This window comes from Rhamphochromis longiceps, linkage group LG11 (assembly GCF_057381845.1).
Source record: "Rhamphochromis longiceps isolate RC_006_pf linkage group LG11, R_longiceps_female_GT1.1, whole genome shotgun sequence".
Lineage (NCBI taxonomy): Eukaryota > Metazoa > Chordata > Actinopteri > Cichliformes > Cichlidae > Rhamphochromis > Rhamphochromis longiceps.
This window is the reverse complement of record NC_140567.1, coordinates 13,734,927-13,755,624: the sequence shown is the minus strand read 5'-3', so window position 1 is coordinate 13,755,624 and position 20,698 is coordinate 13,734,927. Positions and strand designations below refer to the sequence as shown.

General features: G+C 41.3%; 2 protein-coding genes across 2 annotated transcripts in view; both read left to right on the top strand.

Moving 5' to 3' along the window:
• LOC146658668 (double-strand-break repair protein rad21 homolog A-like) lies at positions 1 to 8,281 on the top strand. Its single transcript, XM_085422385.1, has 14 exons — positions 1 to 154; positions 1,491 to 1,682; positions 1,849 to 1,978; positions 2,153 to 2,252; positions 2,745 to 2,851; positions 3,048 to 3,245; positions 3,383 to 3,508; positions 3,605 to 3,730; positions 4,894 to 5,117; positions 5,685 to 5,838; positions 5,986 to 6,131; positions 6,529 to 6,707; positions 6,903 to 6,984; positions 7,291 to 8,281. Exons 2-14 carry the CDS (start codon positions 1,539 to 1,541, stop codon positions 7,480 to 7,482), a joined length of 1,908 nt encoding a protein of 635 aa, XP_085278511.1. The 5' UTR covers positions 1 to 154; positions 1,491 to 1,538; the 3' UTR covers positions 7,483 to 8,281.
• Positions 8,282 to 9,703: 1,422 nt separating this feature from the next.
• Positions 9,704 to 20,698, top strand: part of LOC146658666 (eukaryotic translation initiation factor 3 subunit H) — a 60,764-nt gene continuing 49,769 nt past the window's right edge. The window contains exons 1-2 of the mRNA XM_085422384.1: positions 9,704 to 9,857; positions 17,863 to 18,019. Of these exons, the coding sequence (XP_085278510.1) occupies positions 9,756 to 9,857; positions 17,863 to 18,019 (259 nt within the window). The 5' untranslated portion in view covers positions 9,704 to 9,755. The remainder of the gene's footprint in view (positions 9,858 to 17,862; positions 18,020 to 20,698) is intronic.

The following is a 20,698-nucleotide window of genomic DNA, read 5'->3' as shown; positions in this document are numbered from 1 at the left end:
GACTGTAAACATCCTGTCGATTTTAAAAGGACAGCGGTGAGCGGGAGGAAGGCGACTGGCGCCATCTTGGCTGTTTTAATGAGTACAACAGGGAAGAATTTGCTGGGAGAAATAACTTAATCATTGGGGTTTCGCTCAAGAGGGGATACTGTCGGTAAGTGTGTTTGCAGCGGAAATATTTGGGCGCAGTTTTGTGTATTTTACAATAGGAAGTAAGCATGCATGTGTGAGTTTATTCACTGCGGCCTTCAGTGTAAAAGAAGCCGTTAGCCAGCAGTTAGCGATAGTATTGTGCTAGTGTAGAGGGAAAAAGTATGGGCGCCTTGTTCCTGTGCGCTTCACTTCCCCCCCTCACGTGCTTCGTTTGTGTTCTTGCCATTTTATAAAATTTGTGGTTTTGCTCAAATTAAGTTAATTCAGTTTGATCCACATTTTCTGCTTCACCGCGAAGCTGCTCACTGCTTCTTTTGTAGTTAGCTGCTGGCTAATTTAGTTCATCCCACTTGATGGCGCCGGCTATTTGCTGGCGCAGACCACTCTTTGGCGCTTTTAACGTGTTAAACTGTCTGAAGTGCGTGTTCAAAGACGCGTGGGGCTTTTCTAGTTAATTATTGCATTTTGGAAATGTAAAACGTTGTCGTATTATTGAAGTTAAGCGCCGCCAAAGTGCGACTTTCCACAGATAGACATGTGCATTTACAGTGTTTGCCTCGGAGAGTGGGAAATAGGCGGAACTTGAATGAAGTCACGGCGCATGTTTTGATAACGTTCGAATCTCACTTTCTATGTGTAGTTAGTATCTTACCAGCAGTAAGTAACAATTAAAGTTTCATAACTTTAATTTATTTGTAAGAAAAAAAAGTATACGAAGTGTTTCGAGGGAGCTCAATTGGATGAAGTATGAAGTAGCCTCGGTAAATCCAGCTAGCAAGCCCCCTGCTTAATATGAGCGGCGGCTTTCGAAGTTGTCTCAAAATGTTAATTTGAGATACAATAGACCGCTGTTTATTAAATAGAAGCATTCTGATGGCATTATTATTTAAAATATGGGGTAGTGTCTTAACGACTCATGCGACTTGTTGCCCAACTCCGGCTTGGTGGCCTGGTTAAATGTTGGATCTCTATTCCACAATCTGCATGAGTGTCCATCCGTTTTATTTGTAATGGCTTGTTTTGTTGGAACATCAAGGTTATATGTAATTAAGCAATAGGTTTTATTTTGGCTTAAATATTCAGCATATTTCTGACCAAATGATAGTTGCAGCGTATTACTAAGTAATAATCGTGTGCAACTATCCAGTGGTGTTTTCTTCGACTTTTTCAAAAAGTAGATTTGACTCTTAATCCCACATTAAGAACAGTCAAAAGTGTTGAGGATTGTATTGTTGAAGTAGGGCAAAAGATGCATTGTTTTTCCACAAATCCTAAGGGATGGTAATGCTTTTGTCTTGACTTTTTTTTTTTTTTTTACTACTTTATTATGTTTACAGGTAAATTATACCACAGGGGTGAGCGTGTGACCCAGGAGAAGCAGGGCAATGTTCTACGCCCACTTTGTCCTCAGCAAACGTGGGCCGCTGGCCAAGATCTGGCTGGCGGCCCATTGGGACAAAAAGCTGACCAAGGCCCATGTGTTTGAATGCAACCTCGAGAGCAGTGTGGAGAGCATCATCTCACCCAAGGTAACACAACAAAAATAGTCTCAGGTATTCTGGTGGTTCTACTGTAGACTTTTCAGTCCACTTTCTATGCTTGTTTTGATCTTGAGCTGGTGAAATACTAAAACAGGACAAATAACCCTGTAAAAATTTATTTTCTTTGAGCATTTTGGGCACTTTTGTTTTTTAGGTGAAGATGGCATTGCGTACATCAGGCCACTTGCTCCTTGGGGTGGTGAGAATTTACCACAGGAAGGCCAAGTATCTGCTTGCTGACTGTAATGAAGCTTTCATCAAGATCAAAATGGCTTTTAGACCAGGTAAGGTCTTTTTTATGTTTCTTGAAGTTTTGATCCGTTTTCCCCAAATAAATAAAAACATTTTCCAGCCCATTGCTGTGGTACTGACTTTGATCCATTGTGCTACACCTCATAAATAAGAACCACATACAAAGTTGTGTGTTTAAAACTACGTTGCTGCTTGTCTGTGTTCAGGTGTAGTGGATCTACCTGAGGAAAACAGAGAGGCAGCGTACAATGCTATCACCTTACCTGAAGAATTCCATGATTTTGACCAGCCACTTCCAGATCTGGAGTAAGTCAACTATGTAAACGACTCTTATTTTGTAATTTCTACCAAATACTTTTGTCAATTATAGGATGCAGTGTAAGGTCTGTGTTTTCAGTCCTTGGTGTTAAGTATGACAGCAACGCATGCCCCCAATTTTTGCTTTCATCAACCATTTTTATTGTCAGTGAAGCCCATCTCATTGCACAATTGCCATCATTACACAGATTGTTCAATAACAGAAAGATGAAAACTTTGTAAATAAGAGCAGCTATTTGGTGATTCAAACAGTGGTGACAAAGACCAACATGGGCTATTGTAGCTAATGGAAGTCTGTATACTACATAGAAAAATGTAGTTCTGCAAGTTGTATTGTAAATAAATGAATAAATAAATACTGCAATTAACAACAAGTATATTGAGTTTCAGTGATGGGCTGACATGGAGGCTTTATAATAACGTCATAGGCAACTGTTTGACTCATCTCTAATACCTTTGTTTGCTTTCTCCTTCAAATAGTGACATAGATGTTGCTCAGCAGTTCACCCTGAACCAGAGCAGAGTAGAGGAGATCACCATGAGGGAAGATGTTGGCAACCTGAGCCTCTTGCAAGACAATGACTTTGGTAGGTCATTATTTATGTCCTCATGTGTACACACACACATCGCACAACCCAACCATGGTAATGGTCACCACACTTGGCAAATTTAGATTTACTAATTATGTCTTTGTTATCCATTGGGGTTTGAAATGTTTAATTCATTTCTGTGTAACGAGAAATGTGGTGTATATTTTATAATAATATCTGCTGTACTCCTCAGCTGACTTTGGCATGGACGACCGAGAGATGATGCGTGATGCCAGCACATTTGAGGAGGATATAATACATGGTGCGACGGCTTCTAACCTGTTGCTTGAGGCTGAACCTGGTCCAGCTAATCTTCCTGACAAATCCAACCACATGGAGTATGATGACTTTGGGGACGGCTCCATGGGCAACAGTGATGGGGGGATGCTGGGTGAGAAGCATATTTGTTTACACATTGGGATCTGGTGACCGCATCATCATCACTGCCACATCATTCTCATACTTGGCAAACAATTCTTGTTCTGTGAGATATGATAACATGATAAAGCTAAATGTATTATTTCTTAGTTGACAAACTGCTGAGCTCTGAAGACGGCGGCGGTATCTTTGACGATCCTCCAGCTATTACAGAAAGTGTCATGATGCCTCCAGATCATGGTGATGATGAGGATGACTTTGACAACCTCCAGTCACGTAAGTAAACAAAATTGTAGAAACTATGGTGATAAAACTCCTCAGTTGTGTGCTGTTATAAGTGACCATATTGCCTCTTTTGATGCGTGTGTCCAGCGGGCCCAGACAGCCCAGACTCAGGTCCACCAGAGCCCCTGCCTGCCATGGCTGACCAGACAGAACAGACCACTCTGGTTCACAATGAGGAGGAGGCCTTTGCCCTGGAGCCCATTGATATCACTGGTAAGTCCCCGCTCTTTTGTTGAGATGAAAGGCTGCATTAAAGAGGAGAAAAAATTGAATTGAATTCTTTATTTATTATTCTTTTGTAGCATTGCAGTTTTACTCTTCTTTTTTTTTTAATTGCGGTCCATAAAAAAAAAAAGGGGGGGCCTCTATAGTCAATGCTGCATAAACACACTCGCTCTGCAATTTTAAATGCTTAAAAGTGATTAGTTTATGGCAATAAGCACCAAGTAGCCACAAAATTAAAACCAACTACAGATAAAGTTAATAACATTACACTTTTTCTTTAGTGCTGTGATAGCTTTTCTATTTAATGTCTCTAGTTGTACTGAGAAATTTGAAGGCAGTGCTGCAAATTAATAGGACTGAAGAAAGGCTTAAATTTCTGTAATATTGATATATAATTTGCTCAGAGCAATTAACTTTTAGTTTTACTTGTCTATATTTTGCAGGATAAGCCACATAGTTGCAGGTGTACACAGGTTTGATAGGAAGATAATGTCCTCACTTCCAATAAACATGCTTAGTGTAATACATTCTTACTCTCTGGGTAATAATGGGCTATATAGAGTGGAAGCATGAAAATACAGTGCAGGCTGTATTTACGGGCATATAGTACAAATGAATTAAATGTGCCATTTGTGTATACAGCTGGAGTGATTACAACAGAACCATGTTTGCTTGGTGTAACATAGGGGAAAAAACTACTAACTTCTCTGTAGACACAGCTTTAACATCATTAAGCACTTATCGTAATAATTTAATCTCCTAAGACCCGAACTCTTCCATCGCATGCATTTTTAATTTCTCTTTGATATTTGGGCATATTGGGACTCGATGAATGTAAAAACAAAGAATTACCAGATTTTTTTTTTTTATTTTTTTTTTTAACTTAATTTTTGTTTCTAAGAAAAATGAGAGCCACATATGAGGATATTTGTTTAAAATTTTGATAGAACAGCAGCAGTATAATGTCCTCGTAAGTGGATATCAGGTGCTTGTAGAGCAAAATTGAGTATTTTGGTCTAAATAACCCAAAATGTGATGTCCACATATGTGGACGCCAGGTCCTAGGAGGTTAAAATTGTAATTTTAGTTGTAGGGTAGTTATGGTGAAATAACCATTGTGAACTTTTTTTTTTTTTCTTGTTTCTTTTCAGTTAAAGAGACCAAGGCCAAGCGCAAAAGGAAACTGATTGTGGACAGCGTGAAGGAGTTGGACAGCAAGACCATCAGAGCCCAACTGTCTGACTACTCAGATATTGTCACCACCCTGGACCTTGCCCCTCCCACTAAGAAGCTTATGATGTGGAAGGAAACTGGAGGAGTGGAGAAGCTCTTCTCTCTGCCTGCTCAGCCCCTCTGGAATGCCAGGCTGCTCAAGGTAACAAATGCTTGTGATAAATATTCATGTATTTGTGGGTAAATGCGCACACACATTGAGAACTAACACAGACTTTCAGCTGCCTGTCTGAAATCACTGCTAAGGAATATTAGCACTTTGGCGTGCTTATCACCGCTTTCACAACAGCAGTCCAATTCTCCAAGTAGGTCAGCCTCAGTTGCTGTGTAATGGAAAGGGAGAGGAGATGGAGTAGATTTATAACATAGTATTTTTTCATTGGCATTCTGTTCAGATTGTGGGATTTACAATGAGAGCATTGAAGGAGCAGGAGGTGGAGGAAGTGATTGTTTTTGCCTCTTTCCCTGTCCTTTAACACTGACGTTACTGCTTCTGAATACTAAATAGAAAATGTGTCGATGCATAATTTAGGACAATTTCCTTTTGTCTCACATGAGTCCTCCCCAACAGTTCTGCATTTTTGTTTTAATACCAACTTGTCATATAGTGGTTTTTAAATGTGTAAAAAAAAAAAAAAAAAAAGTAACACCCGCCCCTCTCACAAGTTGTTTTTTTTTTTTTTTTTAACTTTTACATATCTGATACCAGATGTTCACACGTTGCCTGACACCTCTGGTGCCAGATGAGCTGAGGAAGAGGAGGAAGGGAGGCGAAGCAGACAGTCTGGATGAGTTCCTCAAAGAACTGGAGAACCCAGAGGTGCCTAGAGACGAGGTCTTAACTCAGCACAGAGATGTTACTGGTAAGTCCTGCTGGAAATGACGAGAGGAGATCATGTCATTAGTTGTGTTAAAGCCTCAGAAGGGAGACCATATTTCATCAAATAAGGTGGTGTTCACCTCGACAGTTGTTATTACTTTCAATTAATCTCTTTCTTTGTGTCCCTCAGACCAGCCTATCATGGAGGAGCCCAGCATACTGGCAGCCTCTGCAATGGAGGGCAGCAGAACGGCCTTGGATGAAACTGTCATGCCCCCTCCCTCCACCCCACGTGCAGTCAAACGCAAGGCTCTTGACAAAGACGGCACCCTTCCTGTGAATATCTATTTCCTTTTTTTTTTTTTTAAATAAATAAATAAAAATTATTTATGCTGTAAAATCAGCAAAATTACAGATGTCTAGTTTACCTTTGCATTGCGTATAACAATGTGCTGTTGTTTGTATCTAAAATGTATATAATGGACAGCTGATTCTTGTTAGATTTTCAGTTCTTAAACAGTGTTTTCCTAGACCAGGCTTAAAGATTTCACCTGGTTAGGGTCACATTCGTGTTAAATGTTATTTAATAGAAAGGTTCCAACAGATGAAGTTGTTTTGAATCTGTTGAAACATCAAAATGGGTCCAGTTGTAGAAATAAAACATTTCAGGTTACTGCATTTTGTATTAACTCGGTTCTGATTTTGATGTTTTCTGCTTTCTTTCCTTTTTTAGATGGTTCCCTTGGAGCCGCAGCAGTTGGCTGACCGCTCAGTCGTGCCTCAGAGGTTAGACATGCCTCAGGTGGAATTGCCCCCAGAGGAGAGTAGTCTCAACCTCACAGACCTTGTCCCTGAACTCAACCTTCTTGGGGAGAAGGAAAAAGACAAGAAGGATGAAAGCGATGAAGAGGAGGTGAGTGGAAATAGCCTATTCTTTTATTTATTTACATGCAAAACTGGAGAATTTGTAGTTGACAGTGTTGCCAATTTGTCCAAAGTTCCCAATCAAGAGAAGTAGTTTTTCTGTCTGTGTGGCTATACATGTCTGGACCAGTTGATGCTAATCATTGTTTTGTTTTTTTTTGTTTGTTTTTTTGTACTTTAGGAAGAGGAAGGGCAGGGTGGAGATCAAGATCAGGAAGAGAAGAGATGGAACAAGAGAACCCAACAGATGCTGCATGGTCTCCAGGTAAGAAAGCTGTTATGGTGCTTACACATTTCTGAAAATGGAATTTAAATAACTAAGCCTGTTAGCAAGTAATAATGAAAAGGCTTTGGGCAGTTCACAGAGTGCTTTAAAAAAAACAAACAACAACTAACCTTTGTACTTTACTTGCAACATGGTTTGGATGGATTTAATCCATGGTATGGATTTAAATTTGAAACATGGTAGTCTTTTAAGAACTTTTCCTCACAAATTGACCTCAACAGTGAGAATCATCTCAAAGTTGTGTTATGTTTGATCATACATCTATTTAATGCTTTTGTCTCATAGCGCGTTATGGCTAAGACTGGTGCACAGTCTGTTAGTCTGCTGGACTTGTGCCGGAACAACAACAGGAAGCAGGCAGCCGCCAAGTTTTACAGTTTCCTCGTCTTGAAGAAGCAGCAAGCCATCGAAGTGACCCAGTCTGAGCCCTACAGCGACATCATCGCCACAGCTGGACCAAAATTCCACCTTATTTAGACATTGGAAGAACCAACAAACACTGCTTGCAACAGGCATACATTTTTGATTCTCAACTATTTTCCTTTTTATTTTGTGTTTTCCTGATGCCCCCCCCCCCTCTTCTTTTTTTTCCTTCTCCTACTTCTTCCCTGGGGAAAGGGGGGAGGGATTAGGCGCGAATGCGTTGGAAACTTTTTAAAATAACAGATTTTACTGTACTACAGATTGAATCATGCAGTATTCTTGGTTCAAATGGAGCGAGGAAGAATGTTTAACAGAATATTTATAAAGCAACATTTTTCAGTCACCAATTTGTAAACTTTTAAGTTAAATTTCTATTGTCTGCTTATTCCTTGAGTTTTGTATCATTGCCCCTGTTTCAACTGAAATATTGCAGATTTTAGATAAAGCCCCCCAGTGTACTTTTCAATAAAACATCCTGTAATGACTGTCCATGTTCTGCAAAGGTACTGTTTTATTGCTCAGAAGTGTAACCTTTCCCATCCTCTCCTTGTTGCACTTGTTCTTTGAAAAACAAAATGTTTAATCTGTTTTTTAAAAAAAATTGGTCAATCTTACCTGGCATTAAATATCACGTATCAGATGTATAATTCAGGAAGTTTGTCGATTAAGTTTCATGTAAATTTCTTTTTTGTACCTTTTTAAGTTTATGCTTATTCACCTCTTTGCATTATATAACTAGGTAATGTCCTTGTTACAGTTAAGTTCATTATCCCACCTTTTTAGTCTTTGGGTAACTTCTAGTTGTGATACATCTGTAAAGATTTGAAATAAAGTGTTTTAAGTACTTTGATTACTAACAGGAGAGTATTGATTCACCTTAAATTCAAAGGCTCATTTCTGCTTTCAGTTTTTTCTTGTTGCTTGACCATGTAAAGAAAGCACTGAAATGCAAAAACCAGAGACTGGGATCAAAAATACTAAATGTTACAGTTGTGAGCATAGATGACATTGTGGGCATAGATGTCATGGAAATGTAGGGCCTTTAATAGTTTTATACTTGGTAAGGAAAATCATTAAAAGGTTGGAACAATTGTATAGTAAACATCTTTAATGACTTAAAAAAATGGTTCAAAAGTTTTAATGTATTTGGGGTTATCTTGAATGTACACTGTGTCAAACTTGTATGCACAAGCGTGCGTGTGTGTGTGTGTGTGTGTGTGTGTGTGTGTGTGTGTTAGCTAGCTGTTAGCAAGCTCTACCTTTTGAACAACCTTCTGGCATAATTTTGGAAGGATATTTGACCAGTCCTCTTTGCAGGATTGGTAGAGTTTATTTTAACTCAGGAATGGCTTTGGGGAGGCCTTTCTAGAACCTTAATGTTAGATTGCTGTATCTTTTAATCAGATTTGGTGTGTTTTGGGGATTGTCCTATTGAAATGGCTACTAACCATTTAGCTGTTGACTAGTCCTCTTTATTCACTATTACATCTGCTTTGTGCAATGCAATATAACAGTGCTAGCAAAATAGCTCCATATCATGTTGCTACCACCACCATGCTTGATAGCTGGTAGAGTGTTTTTAGGATTGAAAACCTCACCTTTACTTCTCCACCGATTTTAGAGCAGGGACTTGATTCTTAGTTGACAACCTCTTACTTCGTGGTGATGTAAAACTGGATAGTTTCCATTTCATGGCGGGCTTAAGCTTTGAAGGTTCATGGGTGTTCCTGAACGCCCTAAAACATTCTAAACTAACTCTCTCTCTCTCTCTCTCTATATATATATATATATATATATATATATATATATATACACACGTGTGTGTGTGTGTGTGTGTGTGTGTACATATATATATATATATATATATATATATATACATACATACACACACGTGTGTGTGTTTGTGACCCTGAGTTTATGCCTATGTGGGTTTTTTTTCTTTAAAGTCATTAGTAGACTGTACAATCAAAGAAAAAGAACAGTTCAAAGACAGCGTTAAAAGCCCCAAAGCACCATGTAGATCATGCACATCATGAGTGCATGTGAACTTCTGACCACAACTGTATGGGGATTGCTCCTTCATTTTATTTTGTAGCGGCGGTTGTCAGCATATATCATGTTAGGGCACTTGTAGAAAAGTATTATTTTACAACTCCGATGCGCTAAATGAAAAAAACCCCCAACAACTTCAACTGGAACTTCTAGACGAGAAGTAGATCGGATTCTCAGCCTTTGTTTCTACACGGACAGGAAAACGGGCGTATCATCACCGGAAACGTCCGTCGCCGAGCACTTTCCTTCCTTTTTCCGCGTGGAGCGCAACATAGATGGCATCGCGTAAGGAGTCCAGCTCAGTATCCAGCACAGCGATGGCTTCTACTGGCGGCACTTTGGACTCTCCCGTAAAGCAGATCCAGATTGAGGGACTGGTAAGTGTTAGTGTGGGTCTGTGTTACCAGCTTCTAACGAGCGGCAGAGAAAACGGTTGTTAGCAGATGTGTGCGTTACAGTGTGAGCATCATCATGGCGGAGAGATAGTACAAGGCCCTTTCTGGTTCTGTTTAAAGGGATAAAACGTGCATGGAGCCTTGTTATTCAGTTTTTGGTAAACATATGAAAAAAAAATTCTGTTTAGAGATTCCAAACTTACTAGCAGACTAATAACATGCTAATAACAATCGTCTTTTTGTTAGCCGGTGTGTAGGTTTCATTAAACGAAAGGGGTGTTTGTTTTTTGCACCAGGACTTCCCCGAGTATCAGAATTGTGTTATTGCCGGTGCTGATTTTTTTTTTTTTTTTACGATGTAAAGTGTTTTAGAGGTTGCATTTGTTAGCTGTGTTCATTGTGGCAGACAACAGTACCTTCACTGGCAAATCTGACCTTTGTTATAGACCCACAGAAGGCCTGTGTGCCTTCCAACAGATCCTATTGTCTTGATTAAATTAGGCCCTTGTTAAGTGAGTCTTCTGAAGCAGAATTTGCTTTAGATGATGTTAAATCTCTTGTGGCTAGGTTAACAAAACACAGTAAATAAATTCATTTTCCCACTATTCTGCCTCTGCAGCACAAAAACTAACAAGTTACTGTTCTGCCTTTCCTGTTGGGACCTGGTGATACTATTGTCTCCCGTAACATACACAGCTAGAGAGGCCTTTGTTTCAGATTTGTTCAGACCTAGGGTTCTTGGGCACATGTATTGTAACAGTGTGCTGGTTTGTGTGGCTATTGTGTGTACTTTGGACACAAAATTTACTTCCTCGCTGACTTGTTAGTAAGCTCTTGCGACTGTTCATTAACAGGTAAATAGTGGAACATGTTCAAACTGGACTTGAAACAATCCATGGCCCCTTTCCTGTCCTGTAGTACCTCTGCAGAAACAGCAGAGGACAAACTTGCTTCGCTGACGTTCTCCCTCCCTCCTGCCCTGAGTGGCACTGGACACAAAGCAGCTCTTTTTTTTCCTTCTTTTTTTCCCCAGTGAAATCGCAACACTTAAATTAAAAACAGTCAAGAAGAGCTTAGTGTGCAGCCTCATTTGAATGGAGACTGCTGAAGGAAGGGTGTCTATTTCAGGTGGCGTTATGAAATGCGCTTCACCTGAATGCATTGAGATGCAGCTGTTGCTGTCGTGTTGCGTCATGACACGCCTGTCAGAGGTTTAGCTGGAGGCTTGCCCGTAGACAGCATCACTGCTGTTGTGTAGTAGAACTGAATTGTTTCCTTGCTTTTGAAGAGGTTTCAGTCATTGATGTTGCCACAGAAGTGGAGAGCAGCACTGCAGTGGGTTCCATTAAACACCTACTGAGATCACACAATTGCCTCTGTTGAGAAGAAGCCTCGATGCACGTCAGACACGCGTCTTATTCTTGTACCACGAATTAAGGAAAAGTCAGAGTGCTTTGTGCAGGATATTTTGGCACCATGATTTGACGGTCTCACTGACTTGAAAGGAAGGGAAAAAACAAAGTAAGTTTAATCTTAACATTTCATGTAACAGTCATTTTCCACTCTCAGCAAGAACAGTCCCTTCTGCCCCCCTGGGGTTTTTAGATAAGCCTCAGGTTCTTGAGCCTGTGCTTGACAGGGAGGTGTCATATAATAATGTAGTACAGATCTGCTGCCATGCACACAGGAGATGACTTGCTATCCAATGCAGAATCATAGCTTTACATATATTCTTCTACATAGCACAGAAGCTATACGTCATGTTTACATGCTATTTATTTTAATTTGACATTCAGAGTTCCTTGATACACTCGCTGAAGCACTCGCTGAGCAGGTACTTGAGCAAAAATAAAGCACGACTGCATCCAGTGCGGCTGCTCAGGTCAAACAAACTTGCATTGTTGAAATGTGAAGTAAAAAAAAGAAGACTCGGTCAACAATAATCAGATTTCAAGCAGCTCACTGTTCCACAGTTGAGTTGGTTACCTTGCTGAGAGGTTGGAGGAGTGCAGCCTTTTGCCGAGCACTGTTGGTCACGGTGGCTACTGCTTGTTGTTCAGTCACATCTTTAAAAAACATTAGTCCAGCCATGTTTCACCACCGAGTGCTTTAGATGTGCGAAGGGAGAGAAAAGGATGAGTTTGAAATATGAATAAAACCCTAAACAGGGAGGCTAATATCAATAAAATAGTAATAGATAACAGTGATACTCCCGTTTGTGGTAGTAGGTGGCTGTGCACACATGGGTGTGTGTGTGAAAGGAGGCACATCTATACCTAATATAGTAAATATTATAATATAAACTTTATCCACTGCTAATTAGTTGCAGGATCCCTTTGTGACAAATAACTAACAGACCAGTAATTAGCTGCCTCTCCAATGAGTCTCTTACCCCACTGTTGGATGCCAGCTAAACCATCCTGGGGAGCAGCTGGCTACGGTGGTCCCTGTTCTGCTCCGCAGCCTTGATGGAGCAGCACATGAACCAGTCCTAAACCGGCTGCAGGTTCTGGTTAGAGTGGCCCTCCAGCTCGCAGCAGATCCTCAGAGCAGAACAAGGACTATTGTTGCCAGCGGCAGTCCAAGATGGCAAAGCTGGACTCAGTCTGACCGTGGGATGAGAGACTCTGAGAGCCATGAGAGCGACTGGTGAGTATGCCAGGAAGGAAACACAAGATGGGAAGGGGAGTAGCTGTTTAGCAACCGAACTTTCAAAATAAGACTGAGGAAATTGCTCGTTAGGAAATTGCTAGTGGATTGCGTCATTCTTTTGGGCAGGAAAAAAAAAGGTGAAATGGGTAGATAGCCAGATATTATTGGGGCGGGACCTCTGTGGGGAAACCCTGGATAAGCAGTTAATCATATGTTTTGCTGGATATGCTGTGAATTCCTCAATCATGGCAGATTATTCTCCTAGCAATGAAAATACTACATGTCAAGGAAATTAATGGCTAGACTTTGATCTTAAATTAGATTTAAAAAAATTAATTAAAAATGACTAAGGTGTATTATGGTTTCAGATGAGGTGTCTCAAACATGAAACTGTGCACTGGTTTAGACCAGGCTGCTATCTTGATGGACTGTGCAGCAGACAGGACGCATGATATGCATAAATATCCTCACTATAAATTAGCTGTATTGCTCTGACCTCTGTACTTTCCTTTTAGTACATTTTTTGGATTATTTGTCTCCCCACATTGCTACAGCTGCTCCCATCGGTTGTTGCCAGAGTCAGTGGCTGCTATACATCAGTCTTGGACTACTTCACATTACACGCCAGACTTGGCCTAGCAAAATCAAACATGTTTGAGAAAGATCTCACCACGCCAGCAGGCGAAAGCTGGCAGATGAAGTGGGAATCTGCCGTGGTCTTCATCCGTGGCTTAACCCAACAGACGACTCCTGCCACACAAAAGTATTTTCTCTGTCAAATATTTTGCAGGCGGCGTTGAGTTTAGAGTCCGTTCACACTTCAGCAACGCAAAAAAGAAAATAAGGGTAAAAAAACAAAACCTCATTACGCGATCGTCTCTCTTGCTGTACTTTCTCATAACTTGAGCCCCGTTGTGGCAGGAATATAAGCCCCTTTGTGTGAGCGAGGCAGAAGATTTATGATAAGAATTAAAGGCAGCCAACAGGGGATTTAGACCGCAATTGATTTTGCACAATTCAATTTTAAGCTTGTTGATTTATAATGCACTGTCCACATATCAATCTTGGGCCTCTCCACATGAGGTGAGATCACTGGGTTAGCTGCCGGTGTACTGGATCAATAAAATTATACGTGAGTTTGTGTGTGTGTGTGTGTGTGTGTGTGTGTCTGAGAGAGCGTGAGTAGTAGGGAGGGATGGTACTGGAGGGAGAGTTGGCATGTCTTTGTGGGCATGCAGGTTTGCACAGACGTTAAGCTTTCCAGGCTTTGCTTACAATACCTGATGGCATTTACTGAGCGCCAGGAAGCCAGTACTACAAATCCACTGAAACCTCCAGGCTTCCTTCCTTCCTTTTCTTGTAGTGCAGATGCCTCTTTGCTTCCTGTCTTTAAAGCATTTCTGTGGATTCAGGATTTCTCCCCCCCCCCCCCCCCCCCCCCCCCTTTTTTTTTTTCCTTTCTTTTTTTTTTTAAACCCCCATCGTGTTTAGCCCTATTTGTTTGACCTTGTTGGAGTTGTTTTTGGCCGACTGTCCATCTCTCACATCCTCCCTTTTCCAGACAGATGCTGTTTAAGTGTGCGATGAGCAGATCGCCAAGAGCTAGATAGCTGAAAGCATTGTGTATCCGTTGCTATCTGCTCTCAATGATGGAGGGAGACTAGAAAAGCTATTTGCTGGTGGAAAAAGGAGCCAAAGCTCAAAGGGGACCGGGGACAGGGTAAAGCAGCCAATGCCACTGTTCCTGGAGACTTCGACTGTAGCCCTCCTCTCCCCTGCCGGATTCCTCCTTATTCTTCCTCGCTCTCTTTGCTACACCTCACCTACTGCCCCACTGCTTTCTTTTTGTCATCCGTTCCTTCATCCACCTGTTTCTCCGTTTCACATTTGCACTATTGCATTTCCTCGCTACCCAGCTCCGCCACCTTGCTCCCCTCCATCGCGCTCCCACTCAGTTATTTTGCTGTTTCTCCCTCCCTTTCCACCCGTGTCTCTCTTCACCGACCTATTGCTCAGACCTTCCTGCCCTCTCAGTCAAAAATGCCAAAGCAGGCAGGCAGGGAATGAGATTTGTTTTTCTCTCCACTCCAACCCATTTGGTTTTTCTTCTCCCGCCTCTAGCTCTTTTTACTTGTTGCATGACAGAGCCAGCGCTCTATTGAAATAAATCATCTCCCCGGACAAGCACGCATGTGTATGTGTATGTTTGCGCGTGCACGAGCAGCTGCCCGAGACCAGCGAGGGCTCCCTTATGGTGGTGTTGGCTCTTTTGTTGTGAGCATGGCTTTAGGACTGCCACCCTGCTCCTATGTGTGAATGTGTATGTGTGTATTATTAATGCCTCTGGCTGTGACCTGCCCACACTGTTATCAGCGTGATTTATGCTCTCCCCCTCCACACAGCGCTTTTCAGCTTTTTGTCCTGTTCCTGTTCATTTAGACACTTTACCTTCTCTGCTCTCTGCCATTGCTTTTCAGTTTTTTATTTATTTATTTTTTGCTTGTCAGTATGCCTGCCACATGTTTGTATTGTGCATGTGCGATAGTTTTTCCTCCGCCGTCCTTGGTGTCAGTATCACAGCATTAGAGCTTAAACCCACTCCTGAATCATTCGGAGGCTTTGTCCTATCGGCCCATTTTTATCTGGCATTAAAAATTAAATGCATACGATGATGCATGGACACTCTGTCCAGATGAAGCACGATTATGTGGGATATCGGAGTACGAGTCCAAATATACCCTCCCACTGTACAAGGATGGCATTTTTCTTGAAAATTTTATGTGTGCCGCCTCTTCGCTCTCCAGTGTAAATTGCTAAGCTGCACTGAATACTAACTGCCCTTTTGTACACACTCAAGATCAGTGATGCACCAGTGTTTGAGCCTGCAGGTGGTGCTTACCACAGCGGGCTCCAGCACTCAACCACAGTCAGTGATTGCCTTAGTAACTTGTCCCAGAATTTCTCCTAACATAACAATGGTTATTTTTTGACAATTTTGTGGTTTTTATGTAAGAGCTTAGTGGCCAGTGAAGAGTGCCGAATGCTTCATTATGCAATCTGTTACCAAAGTAAGTGGTGTTTTTGTTGTGATGTGGGGGTCCCTAGACTGGTTGCAAGTTGATCATTGGGTTACATTGGATTTAGAATCATTAATTAACTTAACATGCACATCTGTGGAGTGTGGGAGGAGACTAAAGCACCAGAGGAAACTCACATAGGCGCAGGGACAATAAGAAGACTGCTCTGAGGCAACAGACCTAAGCTCAGCTGTCTATTGGGAGAGCTCTTATAAATTTACTAGAATTTGTTTAGAAATGTTCTAGTTTTAGTATTAGAGGAGTTATATTTTTTCCCCCCAAACCTGTTTTACTACACAATTTCACATCTCGCTAGGAATCACCAGAAAGCCTGTTGATATCAAAATACGTCACTTATTACTAGTATCTCAGGATAGTGGTGCATGAGATAGCCCTCTTTTTCATAGTACTCTCAGAGTATTTTGAGTTTTTACATTAAATATCAGTATTTAGTGTCCCTGTGTCAGTATCATGCATTGTCACACAGAATTTCCTGATGCTTTGCTGTATTAATTTTTTTGTTTTTAACTCCCAGTTTTGCAATATTGTAGCTTCATTAGGGGATTAGTATGAATTGTTGATATGATCAGGGTTTTAGGCTCCTCCTACCAGAGTAATGAGCCAATGTCATGCAAATTCACCCCTCATCCCACTCCCAAAAAAGTAGACTTCTCTGTCTCTCTATCAGGAGAACTACAGACCGGGCTGATAACGAGTAGCTGTGCCCGTCACCACCCAGTTAAAACTGTATTGAACCTGAGCTGTGCACCTGTCAGTGCAACAACATGATTTTTCAACTTGTAATAGTTTTTCCAGAGGGAAAGTGTGTAATAGCTACGGGGGGCTTAACCATATCAAGCATCAGCACCTCGAAAGTTACACAAGCAGACGACAACCGCTTGTTTCTACTAAAAAATTGGAACTGTTTCCAGAGCAGTGTGATATTATTTATGTCACATCTACACATCCATTTCATCCTTGTGATCCATCACAACTGAATACAGGCCTTAGATCATTATTCTTTGAGCTGCAGGGTGCACACAGCTGTCTGGATGTATGTGTGACACTCATTATAGAGCAGGATTTATCTTCGGTGTTATCGTTTAGTGTGTGTTTGGAGTGTCCACAGCAAAATGTGCATAATAAAAATCACGAAGAGTAAAAATGATTGCTTTAATACTGAAGTGTTTCCTGCTCACTCTTAATGTATTGAATTTTGAAAACAATAAGCACGATTAGCGTGCTAGCCAGGTGCAGCAGTTTCACATGGAGAACTATGGAGAATTGGTAACATGAGCATATGACTAATTTGCAGATTAGCATGCTTCATGCTAAACACTGCTGCACCTGTTTTTAACCTTTTCCAAGGAAAAAACACAAGACCGTGGACATTTACAGCACAAATTTGGTGTCTGTTTCAGAGCTGTTAAACCTCGGGTTACTATTCATATTTACGTTGTTGTAATTCTTTTGCGTAATGAGTAATGCTAACACTTTAGTTTGTGTATATAAGCAGAGAAAACTCTAGTGATGCATGAAGTCTCATTGTTTTTGGGTGGTTTTTGTTTGGTTTTTCTCTTGATATCACTTTGGGTGTTGGTGAAATCAGAAGCCTTGTGTTGGTTGTTCTTGGTGGGGAACTGATGAGAAATGTGTCATATGTGCTCTGCTGGGACAATATTCTCAGCCACAAAGTGACTAGAGTTGTACAATCAACCTAAAGTATATTAACTACACGTTACAATCATAACAACATAAATTCTTTAACTGGAAGTTCCTATTTTCACATTTCCTAGGCGTAAATCACAGGCCTTTATCATGTGTCTTTATTTGCATTCTTTTACTAAATCAAACCACTTTTCTGTACACTAGAGGTTAGACATTATTCTCTATTTGAAAATAAGAAAATTGTTCAGTGTGTTTGTACTGTGATTAAAAAATAATGTGCCAAAGAACAGAGGAAGACATCCATGTGACTTTTAAACAGCATCTCACACAGAAAATCCTCAACTCACACTAATGAGCTCAAATCAACATGGCGAGCAGGGAGACAACTGTATTTGGTACCATAAATCAAACAATAGCAAGAAATTACATAAATGCTATAAACGACAAGATGGATAAAATATTATCAATTCAGAAAATGAAATCAATTTTCAGTAAATGCCACTGAAAGCAGGATAAAGAATCATCAACCTCCCTTTCTGCCTCCTTTTCTACTGCAGCACTAATGTTGCTCTTTTTTTCCCTTTTCACAGGTGGTGCTGAAGATTATCAAGCACTACCAAGAAGAGGGCCAGGGCAGTGAGGTGGTTCAGGGCGTCCTGCTGGGCCTGGTAGTCGACGACCGACTTGAGATCACCAACTGCTTCCCTTTCCCCCAGCACACAGAGGATGATGCTGACTTTGATGAAGGTAACTAAAAGCAGTGTGCCTGCTTTCTGTTTGTTCCATCGATCTTCTCCTGCAGCTGTAAAAACACGCGCACACTTATCACATCACGACAGAGTGTGAAATAAATACCCGTTAAGCACCGAGCGCAAGTAAAACCGTAAAATGATGGTGTCTCCGGTGACTGCGGCCGCTCAATTTATGACAAGATGATATTAAGAAATCTTCAGCAACATGGGAGCTGTGGTATTTGCTTATTGTGAAATTTTGAAACTCCACTGTAGATAAGAGCTGCTTTGTCATTTAAATTCTGGTGCGTGACATTATGAATTGCAAATTTGGATGATTAAGTTTTTAATTAACACAGTGTTCTTGAGTTGATATACCAGATGGCTGTGAAAACACTGACTTGAAACATTTCCGTGGAAAACGTATATTGTTTTTGGCAGGACAAAAGGTGTTGTTGTTTGTCATTAATTTATTTTGGCATGACTGACGTGTGAGCCAAATGTTATATCAGATATTGCATCAAACTAATTTGTTTTTAAAATTTTACAAGGGTGAACAGAAAGTCTTTGAATTTTGGGGGGAACTACTTTGTAGATTTCTGTGGAAATCTCATTAAAATTGACCCTTATCGCGCCACGTATGTTAGCTTATCTAACAGCATGGAGGTGGGGTCGGGGGAAGAGATTGTGACCAGACACCTGGGGGTGCTCATCTCCCTCAGAGCTGAAGGGGTGACACAGGTCCTGTGTTGCTGGCTGATTTAGCTTTAACTCATCTGCAGCGTTGCCGCCGTTCTAGGACCGGCTTTGCCCGTGATGTGGAGTCAGTTGGTGCATGCCGTGTTTGGTTTTAGAAGAATTACCGCTTGCTGGGACGCCTTTGTTTGCATGCTAACAGGCTGTCATCAACTCAAGTAACGCTCTCGTCTTTTTCTCCCCGTCTCTCTTCTGTTGCCGCGCTTGCTGCCTTGTTCCGCCCCTTCACACGCACACGGTGACAGCCGCAGACTGAAGTGACAGCAGAGGGTACAAATTATGAGTGAATCTAACATGCCAATAAGTTCACAATGGAATCACTGTGTGCTGAAATGAAAAGAGGGCACTAAATTTGACTAAATAAAGTAAATTCAAGGTTGTTATTATAATTATAATTATTATTCATATTTATATTTTTTGTTTTTTGGCTTCTTGTAACTGATTTTCTGAGATGATGTCACAGTAAACTTGTATCAAGAACGAACTGAATGTCTGTTTTCTTGAAAGTTTGCGTAAGATATCCTCCGGCGTCATGTTAAGGTCAATGCTGACTTCTAACTAAGCTAACTAGGTGCTGGGTGTCCTACCCTGTCAGTGCCAAGGGTTGATGCGCAGTCCAAGGATGGAGTGCTCTAGCTTCTGGCGTTACAGGTGGGCGGTGCGAACGTGCACGGGTTTTGATTTGGTCTTTATCCGCACATGTTTTCCTTTCCCCTGCTGCTTTCTGTCAGCATTGTTATCAAAGAGTGTCATGCCCTCTGACTTCTGCCCTTCCCCTATCACACCTTATTGTTACTCTCTCCTTGTTAGCACAAAAAACCCCCACTGCATCAGACTGAGGGGTGGGAGGAACGTGAGGTGGTCCCGAGAACAGAGGAAAGGGAGAAATCCTGGTCTGTGAGGCTTCAGCTGCTAACGAGCAATAGTCAAAAATTCAGCGGCATATGCAAGCGCCAATGGTTGCTTAAGGTTGTTAGTGTCAGGAGCAGCTCACTCTCTCTCTCTCTCTGTGTGTCGGTGTGTGTGTGTCGGTGATGGCTTGTTGTGTTATAAACACTGGAAGCGCTGGATTTTCCATCTGTCATTCGCTTTAACTTAACAAGGGCTTCAGCGAGTAGCGTCTTGCCGTGAACTCTGGGAAATTTACAGAGCTACAATAGAACTCTGCTCAGTGGGGATTTTGATCCAGCTGTAAAAGGTGACAGGCTTCAGGTTTTCTGTCAGTATGGAACAAAATTCAAAAACGGAGATGGAAATGGGATTCATTCATGTTCTCCGTGCTTTCAACCTTTTAAACGGCAACAGCACATCATAAAGCAGACAATTCTGTAGCTACACAGCGCTCCCATCTCCGCTCTCCAAGCTGACAGAAAGTTTATGCTACGCACTTATGCTACTACACATTTAGAAATAAAATTGAAAAGCGGATTTAATGCCTGTACATTTGATCATTTTGGTCTCACACTCAAGCTTGAAACGTCTACACACACGCGCGACCAGTCAGGCCACCCTTTTCTCTCTGTCTCGTCGCCCCTGTAGCAATTGTTAGTGTTTCATCTGTGCTGATGCTGGGGCGGGTGACCTCGACCAACTGTAGAAGCAGCAGAACAACAGAGTTTTGTTGAAGAATGAATCAGACATTGTAACTTACTCCTGGAGACATTTATGTGGTACTACTGTGTTATAACAGAGTATCTGAGTCATATCAGGTCACAAATGCGTATTGAATTAAAAAACGAATTCTGTCAATGTAACGTCTGCTGCTATTGTACAGACAAACAATAGGCAGCGCTACTCACTGATACCCAGGCCATCTGCCTGTATCAAAGATTTTTAACCACGCTGAATGTTTCTGCAAATAAAGTAACTTTGCTGCAGAGCAGTAGCTTGGATAATGACTCAGAGGTAGTTGCTCACACTTGAGTTGGTGATGCTTTGT